General features: G+C 39.6%; 1 protein-coding gene across 2 annotated transcripts in view; it reads right to left on the reverse strand.

Moving 5' to 3' along the window:
* Positions 1–17,947, reverse strand: part of VWA3B (von Willebrand factor A domain containing 3B) — a 247,870-nt gene that overhangs the window by 66,168 nt on the left and 163,755 nt on the right. For both annotated transcript variants that reach the window (XM_063078561.1, XM_063078560.1), the window contains exons 16-19: positions 14,724–14,843; positions 13,249–13,321; positions 13,003–13,159; positions 1,669–1,787 (exon numbers count right to left, since the gene is read on the reverse strand). In XM_063078561.1, coding sequence (XP_062934631.1) covers positions 1,669–1,787; positions 13,003–13,159; positions 13,249–13,321; positions 14,724–14,843 — 469 coding nt within the window. The remainder of the gene's footprint in view (positions 1–1,668; positions 1,788–13,002; positions 13,160–13,248; positions 13,322–14,723; positions 14,844–17,947) is intronic.

Here is a 17,947-nt window from a genome sequence, read left to right on the forward strand (position 1 = left end):
TGAGGCTCCCTTGGTTAGACCTCAGCCTTATAACCCCAAGGTCTCTGGTTCAAATCCTTGTACTGGCCAGCCGCCAATAAATAAATAAATATATAAATAAATCGGAGGCTCCTGATTGCCATGTACACGCACAGAGTAGGTGCCAGGGCCAAGAATGAAACCCATGAGAACTGTCTGACCTCAAAGTGCTAGCTTGTGGCCCTGCACCAGGCTTTCACAGACCAGGTAATTATAGGACTCAAACTTTCAAATTATCAAACAAATTATATTAGAATCTCAATGGCATTATTATCTTACATTTTTGGATAAGCGAATTTGAAGAATTTTAATAACTAAAGTTGAATGATATCAAATTTGAATTAAATTCAAATAGTCAAATATATACATACATACAGACCTGCTGGAAATAGGGGATGAAGGAGAAAACAAGGCTGGCCAAGCTCCTGACCTTGGGAGTTGACATCCTAGCAGGGCAGAGACAGGCCTGTGCAGATGCCATGCATGCTCTGAGGGCCACACGTAGGGTGACAGCGGAGGGGGACTGCGGAAAGGCCTCTCTGAGCAGGGCACTGGTGCTGAGGCAAGAAGGGACAAAAGACCAGCTGCGGGACAGCAGCAGATCAGGAAGAACAGGAGCAAAGCTGAGGCCCGCATGGAGTCTCAAATGCTTGGGGAAGGGTGGACCTTAAAACAGTTCATCCTGCCTTTGAGAGAAAGACCAAGGGCAGGTAGAGACCTGAGCAATACTGAGGAGCCCGTGGAGGCCACTGAGACAGCCCAGGTAAGACAGCTGCAACTCTTAGGTGAGGGCAGAGGAAGGGGCTCAGGTTGAAGGTGGCTGGAGAGGCCTGCGATGGGTGCTGGGCCTGCACTGGACTGGATTGTGCATTCCTTATGGGCAGGAGTCAGGCCTTATACTTGTTTTGAACACATACTAGACACACTGCAAAATGACAATAGACCAACAAATGTTGGCATGGACCATGTCATTAGCTTTTATTTCACCCACCCACATGGTGGTAAATGAAAACCCAACCGCACAGCTTCCAGACCAAGAATAGGCGTGCCTGAAGAAGGTGGGCATGCTCGGAGTTCAAGTGCTGAGCACCAAGAATTAATCAGTTGCTGGGGAGGTGAGTCGAGCATGGACAGGAGTGAAGATGGGTCATCTGCCCCTGTGGGGAGAGGCTGCTGTCTCAGCACAGACACAGCGGCTAATTGAGAATATGATTTTTACTGTAGTCAACCTGGTCAGGATATTGAACTTGGCAGAAAAATTTTAATAATACTAATATATGCTTACATTATCTCCATTATCACATTACTGTGGAGTTTTATTAGTCACTTTACAGAATGTTAGATGCCAAAAGGACCAAATTCACTCTGCTAAAATGATCTTAAAGATCTCATGGAAACATGAGATTTCTATAGAGTTTGGAAAGGGAAGACGACTTCTTTAAAACTCTGTGGAAAATATTCAAACAAAGTACCTAATGTACATAGGAAGCCCCTATGTTAGCTGCTGCTGCTGCTGATGATGTTGGTGTTGGACAATTTTAAAATAGCTGCTTCAGATAAAAAATAATCTAAGCTGAAATAAGAGATAATAAGCCAAAACAAGCAAATAAATTCCACACCCATTAAAGAGCAGCCAGGAGTAATACTCACTTTTCATAGGACTTAATTGCCTGTTCCACTTTTTCCCTGTAGATATTGAGCTGGACTCCTTGGGGGTTAACTAATGTCATCTTATTTGTGTTGTTGCACACGTGTGCCAGAGGGAACTCCTGTACATCAACACCAAAGGAAAGGAAAGTGTCACTTGAAAGGTTAACAGGTGCCTTCAAAACTGTTTCTACGTGGCTTGGGCTGGCCGGTTAGCTCAGTTGGTTAGAGTGCAGTGTTATAAGACCAATGTCAAGGGTTCGGATCCCTATATCGGCCAGCCACCAAAAACAAAAACAAAATACATAGCGGTATGATATAGTTTTCTCATTATAAAATCAATACATTATAAAGGTACAAAAAATTAGAAAACACAGTAAATCGTAGAGAAAAAAATAATAGAGAGATCATTGCTAACATTTTTCTTCCAATTCTTAAAACTATATATTTAAAAAATAATCACCACCACCACCATAAACATAAAATAAAAAGCAGCAAGAAATATATCGAAACTGTTTCAGGAAACATTAGTAAGCACTGAGGATTAACTTCAGAAGCCTCTGTCAAATTGGTAAGAGTGGGCAATAAGAAATAGAATCTCATTGTCGTATCTTTGTGAATTACTAGTTGGGGTAAACATCTTTTTTATACGTTTATTTCATATTTGATTTTTTGGAGAATATTTGATTATAGTTAATAAATTTTGACCATTTTCTTACCAATTTATAAGAAACTCTTATACATGTCCAACAAAGAAGGTTTAGTGATTTGCAGAGTACCAGAGAGAGAGGCTTTTTTTTTTTTTAGTTCTTTCTGTCTGCACCTGGTGCCTATATCCGGGTTGGATGCCTCTGATTCCATGCCAGACAATTCCAGGGAGAAACATGGTAAACTTATTGCTGGTTTGGTGGAACTTTAAGTTCTCATCTCCCTCCCTAACTCTTTTAGGACCATTTTTTTTCCAAGTTCACTGAGAGCTCCTCTGTGTATTCTGTCCAAGATTTATAATTGTCTTCAATGGGAGAAACGGGATGGAGCATGCTTACTCCATTTTCCCTAGAATTGGAGCCCTCCATCATTCTTTTCTTCCCAACTATTCTTTCATCTTAATAGTACCAGTAATTTTATGTTTACCTATTTGCAAATACCTGTCTTTCTCTAGTAGAATGTAAGCTCCATAAGAGCAGGAACTTTGCTTTATTCACTACTGTATCCCTATCACCTAGAATAGCACATACTGTGTACTCACCAAAATTTGTTGATAAATTAATAAACGTATGTTCACAAAAAGGCATATTTCATATCTTAATATTCAAAAAAAAAGAAAAAAGAAGTCTTGAGAAAATAGTAAGCTATACTATCATTGTTTCAAAATTGTTATGATTCCAAAAATTAGGAGCACGTAGGCATTTTGGAAATGCACGGAATTACTTTAAGAAGTAAATTTTTACTTTCAATAAAGATGATATTTCATGCTTTTATATTCACCCTTGCTTCCAAAGTCATACAAAATGTTTATTCTTGTTACCGTTTACGAAAATAATGCATAGGAAGGAAGAAAACAAATTAAAAAATGCATTGTTGATAGATTTGTAGAGACAAAAAGGTGAACAGAAATGTGAACAAGTGAGCAGGACTGAAGCTGTGGGCTTGTTGGCTCTATGTCCAAAGATGGCAGAGCAGAGGGAGCTCAACTACTGGCAAGAAAGTGGGACCATGAGTGCTCTGCAAAACAAAGGCACAAGTCAAGCTCAGTGACTGAAGTCAGCACTGGTATGAGGTTCTCTCACTCCTGAAAGAAGGCCGTGCTTAGTGAGAGAGAACACTGACGCAGCGTTACAACCAGGATCTAAACCAAGCCACTCTTTGAAATATATATCTACAATATCATCACAGAACCAGAGCTCTAAATGTTCATGAGGTTTGGGGGAAAGAACAAGGGGATGGATTTAGGCAACTGAAAAACAGAAGGAGAAAGAGAACAAGCAGATTTTCAAAAAATCTTACTAAAATGAGTGAGCAAACGAAAATTCCCAACTATGAAAAAAAAAATGCCAAAAATGATAGCTGAGCAATGCAACAATCAGAATCTCAATTTATTCAAGAAAAAATTAATTTTATGAGTCATCTAACAATGACTTTAAATTAATTATTATTAAAATTACTTATGATTAGGTTGCCCAAAGATATAACAGACATATAAAAGTACAAAAATGTACCAAAGTGCCATAAGAAGAAATGGATGGGGAAAAAAATCAGAAAATGTATCATAGAAAAAAAAAAAACATTAAAATAAAAACAAAAAATAATCTTAATAGACAGAATAAGTTCTAGACTAGATACAATAAAAAAAGGAACTGGTGAACTAGGTGATAATAGTGAAGACTTTACCCAGAATGCAGCACAGAGAGACAAAAACAGTGTATATAAATAGAAGATAATAGTAGATAGATAAAGGGATTGAGAAACACCAAAATATATAGAAATTTCAAAAGAATAGACTGTAAAGACTATTAGAGAAACAGCATTTGAAACTATGATATTTGAATTTTCTACAATTGGAAAAAGAAATAAGTCCTCAATTAAAATTCGACTCATAGCAAAATAGACTAAATAAAAATAAATCCACATATAGACAAATTGTAGTAAAACTGCAACATAAATCTAAAAGAAAATCTTAAAAGCAACCCAAGCAAAACAGAGAGTATAAAGGAATGATATATGTATATAACAGATAATAGATATCAGAAGATAATATCTTCAAAGTGCTTAGGGTAATTTATTGTCAATAGAGACCTTTATACCCAGCTAAAGTATTATTCAATAGCGAAGGGAAAACTAAAGACACTTTTAGATATACAAAGATGTACAGCTGAAACTGTTAAAAAATTTAACTATTGAAAGTTAAAAGAAGAAAGATTATTGTGTATTTTCTAAAAGCAAAAGTCAAACTCTAAATCATAGTCACAAGATTTTGGGGAGAAGGGTTTTGAATAAGTTAAATGGTACTAATCTATTGCTTCCAAACAGGAAGAGGTGGGGGAAAAGAGGGAATATAGATAACTTTATCAATGTAACAAAAGGCAAAAAAGACAACAGGCAAAGATTTAGAAAACTGAAGATACTTATCAATCACATGAATTAAGCATGTGGCTTCTAAACAATCCTTGTCAAAAGAAAATAACCAGAACAGTGCGTTAAAAGGTGGGACAGCTGGACTTCAAAAACCGAATGAAGCTTGCAGAAATGAAAAACAAAAACCATCTCTCAAAACAGAGCCAAAGGTCACATAAACTTTCAGAGGAAAAAAAAATCAGTCTCAACAAAATGAAAGACCCTGGCTTTTTTCTCTCCCCTGGCAAAAATAGCCATTTAGGAATCTATAAATAGCTCTCCATGTTTGCCAACTTAAGGCTCAATTGTAAATCTATACCACAAAATACTTAGCAACATTATAACATTTCCCATGATCGGCTTGACTCCTGACTTAACGTACTTAAGGAAAAATCCATTGTTTAGTGTTCTACTTCCCTCTTTTGTGGATTTAGATCTCATGCCTGGCGTGGCCATCGCGTACTTCAGTGTGGCAGTAGTTCAAATTTGGATTGTGTTCACCCACTCTCATTCCTTTCCGCATGCAGATTTAGGGAAAGACAGTCATACTCCACACCTTCAGTCTGTGGTCTTGTTTTTTACAACATGGTGGTCATATGGAGGTCACATGAGATATTCTTTTGGTGATGTCAAATTTAGTGTGACTATGATGTCATAAGGGACATTCTCATAGGGACTTGGGGGATCAGAATCATGGCCGCCCAGCTTCTGTAAGGAAGCAAGTGGGGAGGGAGTGAGGTTGATGAAGAAACAGAGAGCTCTGTTTGAGACGGAATAAAACCACTTGATCACAGCACCTTTGAAAACGGTTTACTAATCACTTTTATAATGCAAATCAAGCATAACCTACTAACGAGGGACCCTTCTGAACAGTGTTTGATAACAAAAGGGAGCCTCAAGATATTACCTACTTCAACTTCTTTGAGGTTAACCTGCAAGACTTACTGAACTGATGTTAATAATCATATCCTTTGTCACAAAATTTTAACTGTGGGAGAGGCAGAGAGAGAAAGAGAGAGTCACTACCATAAAAGCAGAAAAAATTGCTGCAATTCATGGACAGACCAAACTGGGCTGCTTCTGTTAGAATTTTTCCCGCTGTTAGAGGAAATACCCCGAAAGCAGCCACTGTGCTTAAGAAGAGCTTTACTGAGGAGCGGGTTCTAGACGGCTGACTAGAAGCCCCAGCTCTGGCCTCTGACACAAAGAAAGTCCAGAGCAACAAGTGGATAGTCACACATTAAATAGTGCTTCTGGGAGAAAACACCAGAATTCAGCAAAAGGGTGATGAAGACCCCCGAGGTTCAGAGCTCATGATGGCAGCATAGAAATACAGGCAAAGTGCCTGACCAGGACTAGCAGGGAGCCAGGAGAGACCCCTTGCTACAGGGAAAGAGTAGGCAGGGGGAGTTCTGAGCGGTCCCCACCTATGGGTGGGGACGTCTGCAATCCAAGCTACAGGGCAGCTGTGGGTCCCTTGCAGGCCGTGGGCCCAGTGCAGGGACCTGCTGGGAGCCCATGCAACCACACTGGTTCAGAAAGGGAGTTCACACTGAGATCCCCCACCCCCTGGGGCCTGGACTGTCACAGCATATTGGCATTTTGGGATGGGAGACCACACCCAAGTGCATTCTGCCCTAGGGCCCAATAGACCTGGCATTTCCACAGCCCTGGGGTCCTTTCATCACATCAGGACTCTGGCACCTGAGACCACATGGCACCCTGTACCCTTGGGACCAGGCAGTCCAGTGCAGTGCAGAGGTCACTCCCAGGACCAAGAGCTGACCAATTGACCTGCACCCCCAGGACCAAGGCTGAGTGCCGGCAGTCCTGCTCTCTTCAGTGGAGCATCATGCACCACTCTTGGGGGCACAGAGTCCTGTCTGTAGCTCCAGCAAGTCCACCTACGGATACCTGCCTCAGCTGGGGAGCTGCAGAGTGACTCAGCATCTCTCCTAGGGGCACAGGGGCCCGCCCACAACCCCAGCAACCCTGAGCAGGGTGGCCCACTCCAGCTGAGGAGCTGCAGAGCCAGAGAGCCGACCCATCTGGGCCTTCTGCCATGCTGGCAGCCCTGCTCTCTTCAATGGAGCGCCTGTGCATCTCTCCCAGGGACACAGAGTCCTTGCTGCCGCTCCAGAAAACCTGCCCAGGGCCACCCGCTATTTTTGGGAAAACTATGGAGTGCCCATGCACCTCTCCTAGGGGCACCGAGTCCTGGTGCAGCTCCAATAGAGCCACCCACTCCAGCTGAGGAGCTGTAGAACGACCCAGCATTTCTCTTGGGGGTGCAGGGTCACACTCACGACAGCAGCGCCCTTGCCCAGAGCAAACAGTATGTTCGGTTTGACTTCATCTGACATGACTCATGTGTGGTGGAATTATAACTCTATTGCTTCTTTCTTTTTCTCTTGTCTATATTTTCTAATCTTTCTATAAAATGGATATATATGAAGGTACTTCAAAAGGTTCATGGAAAATTTTGTATTATCTTTCAATTCTCTTTTTCCATGAACTTTTGAAGTACTTTCATATATAGTTTTTGTAATAACTGTCATTTAAAATTATAATTTAAAAAGCTTTTCTATCAATGTATGATTTTGCTATATTCAATGTGCTATATTTGAAAGCAACAGAATGCCACGAACTTAACAGCATCCCTGTAACTTCTTTGTACCTGACATTCCTTGTCAGCTAAATGATGAGATCGTTAGCCACCTCACAGGTGGCTCTAAGTTTTAGGTGAGATGCTTTGGCAATATGAAATATTTTGCTCAGAACCTAGTATGAGATGGGGTTTTGTCATGTACTAGATTAGGGACCTTGCCAGGACCCTTCAGGAGTAAATGACAGAGTGGGGTACAAATCCAGGATATCTGACCACAAAGCAATGTGCAGAACCCAGTGTAGGACAAAACAGGAAACCTTGACCGGATGCTGTAAAAGACATGATGATGGTGAAGATGATGGAGGTAGACTCTCCAACGATGCAGACTAATCTTCCCAAATTATTTCAATTTTTTCCCCAAGCAACTGGCAATAAAACCCTTTGAATTCTAGGTTCATCAAATAGGTTAGGCAGTTTTATTCTGTACATGACTTGGTGATGAATAAATCTTTTTGAAAAAGCTAAGATAAAATTGGTCCATTTTGCATTTTGTGTGTAAAGAGTCTGCTCAGTACTTCATTTCCAAGGTGACAGATTTCATGCTGGTCCAGGAAACACCAAAGCAACATTGTGTTCCAGAAGAAGAGGGAGCCCGTATGTAAGTCATAAATGAAACAGAGCAGGGGACAAAGCCAACCACTGCTTTATAGTTCTAGCCAGGCAGATGTGGCTGTGCACAAAACTGGGGAGGAGCCAATTAAAGTTCTCTGTGAAGTGGGTTAAGATTCAGCGTGTTTTCTTCTCAGCTCCATTCTACTTTTTGTCTACTTTTTCATAAAATGTTAGGTCCAAATCTCAAAAAGCTATTCATCTAATGAAGTGAGAGATATTTTACATTATTGTTTTGCTGTTCTTTCCATGTATAGCTAAGTGTCCCTTCCAGTCAGAGAAAATATTAGGGAACAAAAAATACAAATGTGCTTTGAAGGTGAGACTGGAATTTACTGCAATACACTTGTCATCATCAGGATTCTTGCTCTCGCTATCAATAAAGGATGCAGGGTGCAGGGCAGTGCACCACTTGCCTGCAGGTTTGTGATGAGAATTTGCAATGCGACAAAAGGCACCAAGCACAAGTGCCATGGAATGCACTTAAGAAACGTCATCACCTTCCCTTGGCTTTCTAGAGGCAGAAGACTCGAATGTCTGAAGAACAGGCCCCTTACCACTTGTCCTGCCATTTATTTCCTTCTTTACAGTCCAGACTGGACTCTTGAGAGTCACTCTTGACATTTTTCTCTCTTTTAGCCTCCATCATTTAATCCTGTCAACTTGACTGTGTGACTAGCTTTAGGTCCATCCCCACTGTTGCACTGGGTCCTGGCCACCTAGACCTTACCTCTCGACTGCCCCCCACCTTCCCAGCCTATTCTCCACATGCAAGCCAAAGCCAAAAAGTAATCTCTTCTTCCTCTGCTGAAAACCCCTGCCTTCCCCTCAAGATGCAGTTCAACACCCTTAACTCAGTCACGGTCCTTCCTTCATCAGCTTTCACGTCTTCCCCCAGCCACACTGAACTTCCTCCGGAGTGACAAACTTTCTCTGTTCCTTAGGCTCTCCCACAGCTCCCCCACTGCCTGGGACCGGCTTCCCCATCTCTCCACATTCGTAACTCCTTCCCTTCCCCCACGTCTGAACTTGGATACCCCTTGCTAAGGCAACTGAGAGAGGGTGATGGGCTCTCCTGCATCCTCACTCAACACTTCCCTCTTATTGCATTGAACTAGAGCTTCTCTCATTTTCATTGCTGTTTCCTCCACCAGAGTGTAGGGTGTGCTTGGGTAGGAACGCTGGCCGTCCTCTCTGGTACTGTGTTCTAGAGCCCAGCACAGGCATACAGTAGGCATGCAATTTTTGTTTGATATTTCTATAATGAAAGCCAACCTTTACTGAGTGCCTGGTAAATAGTCCATTATATAAATTACTTCTTTTAATCCCATAACAACCTCAAAGTAACTACTATATTATTATCCCCCAAGTACAGATATGTTACCTGCATCCCAGAGAGAAAACTTCTGAATGTTAGTTTACTTCTTCAATCTATGTATGAGCCAGTGAGGAAAGGACAGGTTGAATAAGAATTTTATGTCTGCACACTACTTTCAGGGTTTTCAAAGCATTTCTACACTCATAGAACTGATGATTATCAGCAAGTATTATACAGAGTTCCTTTAGGAAAAGGACATGATTGTACACTGTTTGTGGGGGTATAAACTAGTGGAAATGTAAAATGTATTTAGAAGATGATTTGGATTTATCTACCAAAATTTAAAATACACATACATTTTAGGTCCAGCAATCTCACTTGAGGAAATCTATTCCAAAGACAGATGTGTACATGTGTCCAAAAATCTATGTGCAAGGAAATCTGTTACAGGATTGTTTGTAACAGGGGAAAGAAGGACACAATGTAAACGCTCGTTAATAATAGGGAAGGACTTTGCAACTAACGAGAATGAGATAGACCCATATCTACTTGTGTGGAAGGGTCTCTAAGACAACTCTAAAAATATAATATAGCAAAATCCATATGGCATTGCCTTATTTATCCTTATTAAAATTATTATATATAGTATGTTCATAAATATGTGATGTGTACGTATATATACATATGTGTGTGTAGAAAAAGGATTGGAAGGAAATTCACCAAAGTATTCAGTGTTTCCTTTGCGGATGGGAGTGGTTATGAGAGAAGCTTCCACATCTTCCTCTAAAGACTTCTGTACGGCTTGAATCACATATTCCAATGTGAATGCATTCATATATTACTTATCACACAAAATAACACGATTAATTAATTAAAGATTAAGTTCCCTTCATATTATACCATTTGACCATTTGCTTTTAGGTCTGTTTTTCTTTTTTCTTCATATGTAATTAATATATGTTCAGAGTTAAAAGTACTACGGTAAAAATTAAAAAGTATGTAAATAAAAACCAAACATCTTCAACAATCTCACCACCCAGATAAACTGTTAACATTTTGGTAAAAGAAAAAAGGGAGGGAGGCAGAAAGCGCTATGTCTATAGCATACATACATATAATCAAATTGCTCACATACTCTATATGGAGTTTTGCACTCTAATTTTTCATTTAGTATGATATTGAGGGATTTCCCCGTGTCATTACTCATTCTTCAGAAATGTGATAGTTAATGAATGCATGCCATTCCATTATATGAACATACCTACTAGGTAACTAGGTTTTTTTCAATTTTCTCATTGTTAGATATAAGGCAGCAATTATTATTCTCTGCATATATTTGTCAGTGCCTCTGATTACTTCCTTATATAGATTCATTCCTGGTAACATATGGATTCACTAGAGTAAACACCATAAGCTCTTAATGCTTCTGAATACATTGCACAAATTTATACTCCCACTAGCAGGATATAAAAGTTCCCATTTTATCCTGTCTTTACCATTACTATTGGCATTTTTTAACCTTACCAATTTGATGAGGGAGGGAGGACTAATTGAATTTCAACTTGCATTTTTTCTAAGTGTATATATTTGTTTACCAGCAAAGTTAAATATTTTCATATGTGGTTTTGATTTTTTTCCCCTATATTTTCCACTAGGGTATTTATCATTTTCTGATTCCTTTATTGCATGGATGTATGTGCCTATGTGTGTGTGTATGTGTGTTCTGAACACTGATTTATGCTGATACACGCACACATATTTAAGGTATGACTCCTATGGCCCTTTGTCTGTCATACAGTTTATGTTACAGATATTTTCCTGAGTTCTGCCTTCATTTTATTTATGTTTCAATGCAAAATAATATTTTTTTATGTATTTAGTCTATAAATCTTTCCTTTATGGTTTCTTTCTTTGATTTTATGCTTATGCTTCCCTGTCCTACCATATTTGCTTTTTGACAAATTTACTTTTCAATGTATTTCAAGTTGTTGAGATGTTTAGAAGGAGGCATGATAAGCCCAGGAAAATTCTATTTTCATGGAGAGTTCACTAAATATATTTTGTTCCAAATAAAACTCAAGAATATTAATATAATAAATGCACAGAGTATGAAGAAGCTGTCACCAAACTTCCTAGAAGAAATAAATCAGTGTTCAACTTCTCTCCGTCGCTGCTGGAAGAAGTCAAATTCACGTGATAAATTGATATCTGAGCAATCAGGTTGGAGTTCACTGGAAGTATAGATTGAACCTGTCAGTCACAAGGTCATAGCCAGGACCACTCACCCTGAGGCAAAGTAGCTAGGAACCAGAGTAAACGATAACACACACACAACCTCCAGTGTAAGAGTCACTGATCATGTCAAACCAGTATGCATGTCGATGTCCTTAGGTAATAATTTTTTAAATGTGAGCAACAGAAAAGGAAATTTACCAGTTCACTCACTTCTTCCAAAAACATCAAATCTCAGCTATTTCAAGGCCTGCTAGATAAAGTCTTTTCTCTTTTTTTTAAGTTTTCCTGATTTTTTTCAGTTGTGTATTACGGAAAATTTCAAACATGTAAAAAAGCAGAAAGAATAGCAGAATAAGCCTCCCCGTCCCCTCTCTCCCACCAATATTCTGATTATCCAAATTTAACAGTGATCAACTCCTGGCCAATCCGTTCCTCTAATCCTCCCTCCCCCCACTACTCCTACCATTTAGATTACGTTGACTCAAATCCCAAACATCTTATCATTTTTTCTGTAAATATTTCAGTATGAGAAAGGTCATTTAAGGTCATTGTTTCTATTTAGTGACTGTAAAGCCCGTATGTTGCTATTTAAATCATCAGCTGCTGTTGTATTTGCCAGGAGGCACTGCGGTTCCATCTTCACGCTCTCCTTTCTTCTGCCTTCCTCATCCCGCTGCAATATGGCAGCTCCGTTGGAACTGTTCTTGCTGGACCAAGACTTCCTAATGGTCAAGTTGCATGAAACGTTTCCGTACTTACCTGGCCTTCCTCCACATTTAACCCTACTATACTCTCCTGCTGGAAGCTCTTTTCTCCTCTTGGAACATGACTATCATTCTCTCTAGTGGTTCTCTTGATTCTTCTTCTCTCTCTTTCTCCCCCCCCCACACCCTTTAGAGGCTTTTATGATGGAAAAGATCCCACTCAATTGAGGAGGAGAAGATAAGCAAAAGGAGGACATAATCTCTTACAAGTTCTCCCTGTCCTTTGAAACAGGATGATGTGTGCTCTCAACTATGACAATAGAGAGTTTCTGAGCACTTCTGCAGCTCCACACTTCCATCAGCCATGACTTACCACTGCCAACCCAACAAAGACCAGTTTCCTCTTACTCAAAAAAAGAATTTTAAAAAAGCTTAAAGAATTAAAAAGCTTTAAAAAAAGAATTTTCTTTTCTTTTCTTTTGACGGTTGGTATAGGACCTGGTGTTAATTAAAAAAAAAAAAATCTTAAGAGCCTTTCTCTCTCTCTTTTACAGCCTTTACAAATAATTTTTTCCAATGGCTTAAATACATTTCTGTCACAAATGTACAAGAAATCCAAGTGAACTACTTTTTATTTGAGTAGAAAATAAAAATTCCTTTAGCAGGGACAATATAGACAATCAGTTTACCTCATCAAAGACCTTGGAAACATCATGCTTGTCCAGAATGGGAATGCAGGTGGGGCTGTGGGGGACTGCGGTCACCGAAAGGCTGTCCGTGATCGTGAGTTTCTTGGCCACTAAGCCGTGGGTCTTGAGCCAGTTTTCTGAAGACATATCTGAAGAACTAAAAACACAGACCATGGTGTTTTAAAACTTGATGGATAACAAGCAAAAACATAACACAAGTATCCTCGTAAAATTCAAGTAACTTACGCGTGGTCATAAACGTGGCTTCTTTCTGAGGACTTGTCGTCCAGACACTCCTTTGTCACCAAGATGCTCATTTCTGTGGAAGGAGAAATGGCATTTTCCTTATGTATGCAGTTTTTATCAAAAAGCCAAAGGATCAGACTCGTCTCTGTTCAGACTAATAACGGACCCTATTTCAGAGAACCTATCTCGATCTGTCAGAGAGGGTTCTCAGGCGAGATTCACTTGCAATTCACACTGAAGACCGTGGTCACTCTGGCACCGCCACCGCCTCGCTTGTCTTCCTCACCCACATGCACTGAGATCTCTCCATTCAAGAATGAGACACACTCATTCTCTCATTCTCCAGAAAACACACCTTAAAATGTTCAATAAGGATACCATTAACCCACGAGCGTTCCATGTTGACCTCATTAGACTCTCTCCAAATTATACAGGACAGCCCCGAGCAACATTTTCATCTCTTTTTATTTATTTATTTATTTTCAAATTAATTAATTAATTGATTTTTCCCTTACTCCATCTCCCCCCAGCATTTTGATTTCTGATGGTTTGTTTCGTGGTTCCTCAGCTGTACATGGAAAACCAAAAACCCTGTTAGGTCCTGTTTAGTTGTAAGTTCAAATTTTCAAATTAATATTTGGAGTTTTTAATGTATATCCTTAAATAAACTTGGGTTTATAAAATTGTGAAACAGGAATATTACTTCGTTGAATGAGCAGCATAGCAAAGGAGGAGTAGTTGGGAGTGGGTTAGGTAAATGCCTAAGAAATCATGTTCATTATCATACGACAGGCCCCGTAAGGACTGTGCGTGTAGCAGACTTAAGAAACATGACAGGCTCATTGAAATTGAGGAAAAGACATCAAACACATCAGCACTGAAGGAAACAGTGTTTGATTAAGCCATGACTGAGTAACAGCAGGTGTACAATTGTCACTCAGGTGCTTCCTACAACCTAGGGGACTGTGTGTACATGTGTGTTTAACTGGGATTCATTATTTTCTAAACTATTTGAAATATAGGAAAAAGTACTATAAGAATTAAATTTCCCAGATACGTTATTTTAAAAATAATAGTTTTATCAATAGTAATAAAGTTTGAGTGGAAAAGTAATATTTTCTTCATATTTAGCCCCCCAAATTCTGGCAGTTTGGACCAGAGAGGGGCTCATGGATGGAACCCCCATGAATGAAGGAAAGAAAATTAACCAACTTTGAAGTATTAGAGGTTCAAATTCAAACCATGGAGTGGCAGCAAGCAATGCCTCTGGCACTGTAGTTATGTGAGCCACATGCGTGTCAAACACCCAAGCACAAGAAGTGCAAGTGTAAGAAAACCCAGTTCACGTAAGCAGGTAGACCTGATTTATAAGGGATTCCATCCTATACCCAGTTCTTTCAGGAATAAATACGAGTGCACTAAGCAAAGAGAGGCTGGCCTGGGCTTCCTGGGACAGAGAGACCCATCTGGCTTGCCTTTGTCACTTGCAGCAGTGTTCCAGCTGCTCAAGTTGGAGAGGCGGTCCTTCCCTTCACTGCAAGCTGAGCTCTTGAGGGTAGACATCTGGCTTCTGAGCAGGCTGGTTTTGGTTGATTCTGTTGGTATCACAGGAAGAGGGGTTAAAGGCATTTGGGATGGAAGGAGATATTTCATTATATGCAACTATTTCATTGGATCCTTAAAAGAAGAATGCAACTTCAGTTTGCCAACCCTCAGAGGATGATCTTGCCATGAACTGAATGCTGCACTAGTGGTTTGCTCCCTTTATCTGAATTCAAGCTGTGTCCCTCTTAGAAAGAAATCCACTCCCGAGCTCGTTCAGATTGTAGGCAAAATTCAGTTCCTTCTAGTTGTAGGACTGAGGTCCCCATATCCTTGCTGACCATAGGCCAGGGACCTTTCTCAGCTCCTCAAGGCACCTACACTTCTTCTCACGTGGCCGCTCCATCTTCCAGCCAGCGATGGAACCCTGAATTCCCCTCGTGGATCATATCTTACTTTCTCTTCTGCCGCCAGCTGGAGAAACCTCCTGCTTTAAGGGCTCGTGTGATTACACTGGACCCACCTAGATAACTCTGTGTTAGGACACCATAACATAATCATAAGCGTGATGTCTCATCATGTTCAATGGTTGAGGATTTAGGGCGGGTCATCTTTGGTAAGTCATTTTAGAAATTCTGCCTACCACAGTTGCTGCCCAGACCATTATTTACATTCTTTTCAGCCCTCTGTTGGGTCCCTTAACTAGTGAGTGGACACATCGAACACTGACCTTTAATCTGTATGCTTTAGAGAATAATGAGGCTGTACTAAGACATCTTCATCACGCTTCATACTTGATAACATAGACCACACTAACTGTAAACGTGTTCTGTTGCTTTACAATTGAGAGGCACAAGTACCAAGTCTTCTTACAGGAGAGGGTTAAACATTTGTGAATGAAATATATCTGCGTTTTCAAGGAGAGGGAACTTACCCTCTCCTATAAGAAATTATATAGTTAGTGTGAAGTTTAGCTAATAATCTTTAAATGGTCTGTAGCACAGAAAAGTGACACCAGTGACCTCCATGCAGGAGATGTGAGTGTGCTATGTGCATTGTTTTTCTCAGCAGCAAAAGAGTAAGCCCTGTCTTAATTGCCTCTGTAACTAGTAATTAAGAAAGATACATCTTCTTGGGAGCTATGTCTGTGAGCAAAAGAGATAAATGATCCATGCAGGACAGCTGGGCTCCTGCCGCTGGAAACACAAGTAGCCTGCTTTGACCAACATTGTTAAGTGAAAACAACCAGATAGACAGGTGTGCCAAAGTGAAAGTGAAATTTAGCTCCCAGAGTCCCCACGCAGAAAAGCTGTACTATTGCCAAACCCTGAAAATACTGAATAAAAACGTATTTATACAAGCATTTAACCACTGTGCAGACACTGTGTAGTCAGCACCACATTTCATCACTTTTCTACATAAAAAATGGAAACAAAATTAAAATTCTGCACATGGATGCCTATCCACACCAAGGATCCCAAACCTAGGTGAAATGGTGAGAGGGACAAAAGGCCATTAAAATGTTTAGGACAAGTAGCAAGTAGCAAGTCTAGCAAAACTCAGGTTCACTGGGGTGGGGAGGAAAACTGGCAAAGATGCAGCCACACAATGGCCCAGTGTGGGGCGCCTCAGCTACAAAAATCCTTAACAAAATATTAGCAAACTGAATCCAGCAACATATTAGAAGAATTATATGCTGCGATCAAGCAAGAAATATTCCAAGATATATGAGGCTGCTTCAACTAAAACAATGTAATTGACCATAGGAATGGAATATAAAGAAGAAAAACCATATATCAATTGATGCAGAAAAAACATTTGACAAAATCTAGCACCCAACCATGAAAAAACCTCTCAGAAAGCTAGGAATGTGGGGACCTTCCTCAACTTGATAAAGAATATGTGCAAAAATCTACAGTTGAAATCATATTAAATGGTGAAAGACTGAATTGTTTCCCCCTAAGATTGAAAAAAAGGCAAGGATGTCCACTCTCACCACCCTTATTCAATATACTATTGGAAGTTCTTGCCACTGCAACAAGGCACGAAGAAGAATTAAAGCCAGGAAGATTGGAAAGGAAGAAATAAAACTGTTCCTAATTGCAGATAGCATATTGGAAATATGTAGGAAATGGCAAGGAATCTACCAAAAATAGAAGTCCTAGAACTATTGAGTGAATTCAGCAAGGTTGCTGGTAACAGGATCGGCATACTAAATCAATTGCATTTTGATATACTAACAATGAACATATAGAAATCTATATTAAAAACCATTTACAATCACTCCAAGTAGAATGAAATAATTAGGCATACACTTAACCAAACATTTGCATGATCTGTATGTTGAAAATTACAAAATGCTGCTGTAAGATGTCGAGGAAGACCTAAATAAATGGAGAGACATACCATGTTCATGGGTTGAATTAACTGGCATCATAGATGCCAGCTCTCCCCAAATTGATCTATAGGGTTTAACGTAATTCCTCGTGAAATCCCAGAAAGGTTATTTTTATATACATAGACAAGCATATTCCAAAATGCACTCAGAAACTTCAGGTCCTAGAATAGCTCAAATAATTTTGTAAAAGAAGAATAAAGTTGGAGGAATCACTATACCTGTTATTAAGACCTATCAGTAGCCTCATTAATCAAGACAGTGTGATATTGGCAGAGGGGTAAACACATAGATCAACGGAACATAATATAGACCCTAGATTTAACCCACACAAATATGCCCAACTGATTTTGACAAATGTGCAAAATCAATTAAATGGAGGAAGTATAGCCTTTTCAGCAAATGGTGCTGAAGCAACATCTATAGGCCAAAAAAGAAACTTGACCTAAACCTCATACCTTATACAAAAATAAACACAAATGGATCATGGACTTAAACCTAAAACATAAAAATATAAAACTTCTAGGAAAAAAAATTGAATAAAATCTTCTTCTATAAAACAGGGCAAGGGAAAGAGATTTGACACCAATAGCATGATCCATAAAAGGAAATACTGATAAACTAAATCTCATCAAAATTAAAAGTTTTTGCTTGGCAAAAGACCCTATTAAGAGGACGAAAAGACAAACTACAAACTGGGAGAAAATATTTGCAAACAACGTATTTGACAAAGGCCTAGTATCTAGAATACATGAAGATCTT

Source organism: Cynocephalus volans, chromosome 14 (assembly GCF_027409185.1).
Source record: "Cynocephalus volans isolate mCynVol1 chromosome 14, mCynVol1.pri, whole genome shotgun sequence".
Classification (NCBI taxonomy): domain Eukaryota; kingdom Metazoa; phylum Chordata; class Mammalia; order Dermoptera; family Cynocephalidae; genus Cynocephalus; species Cynocephalus volans.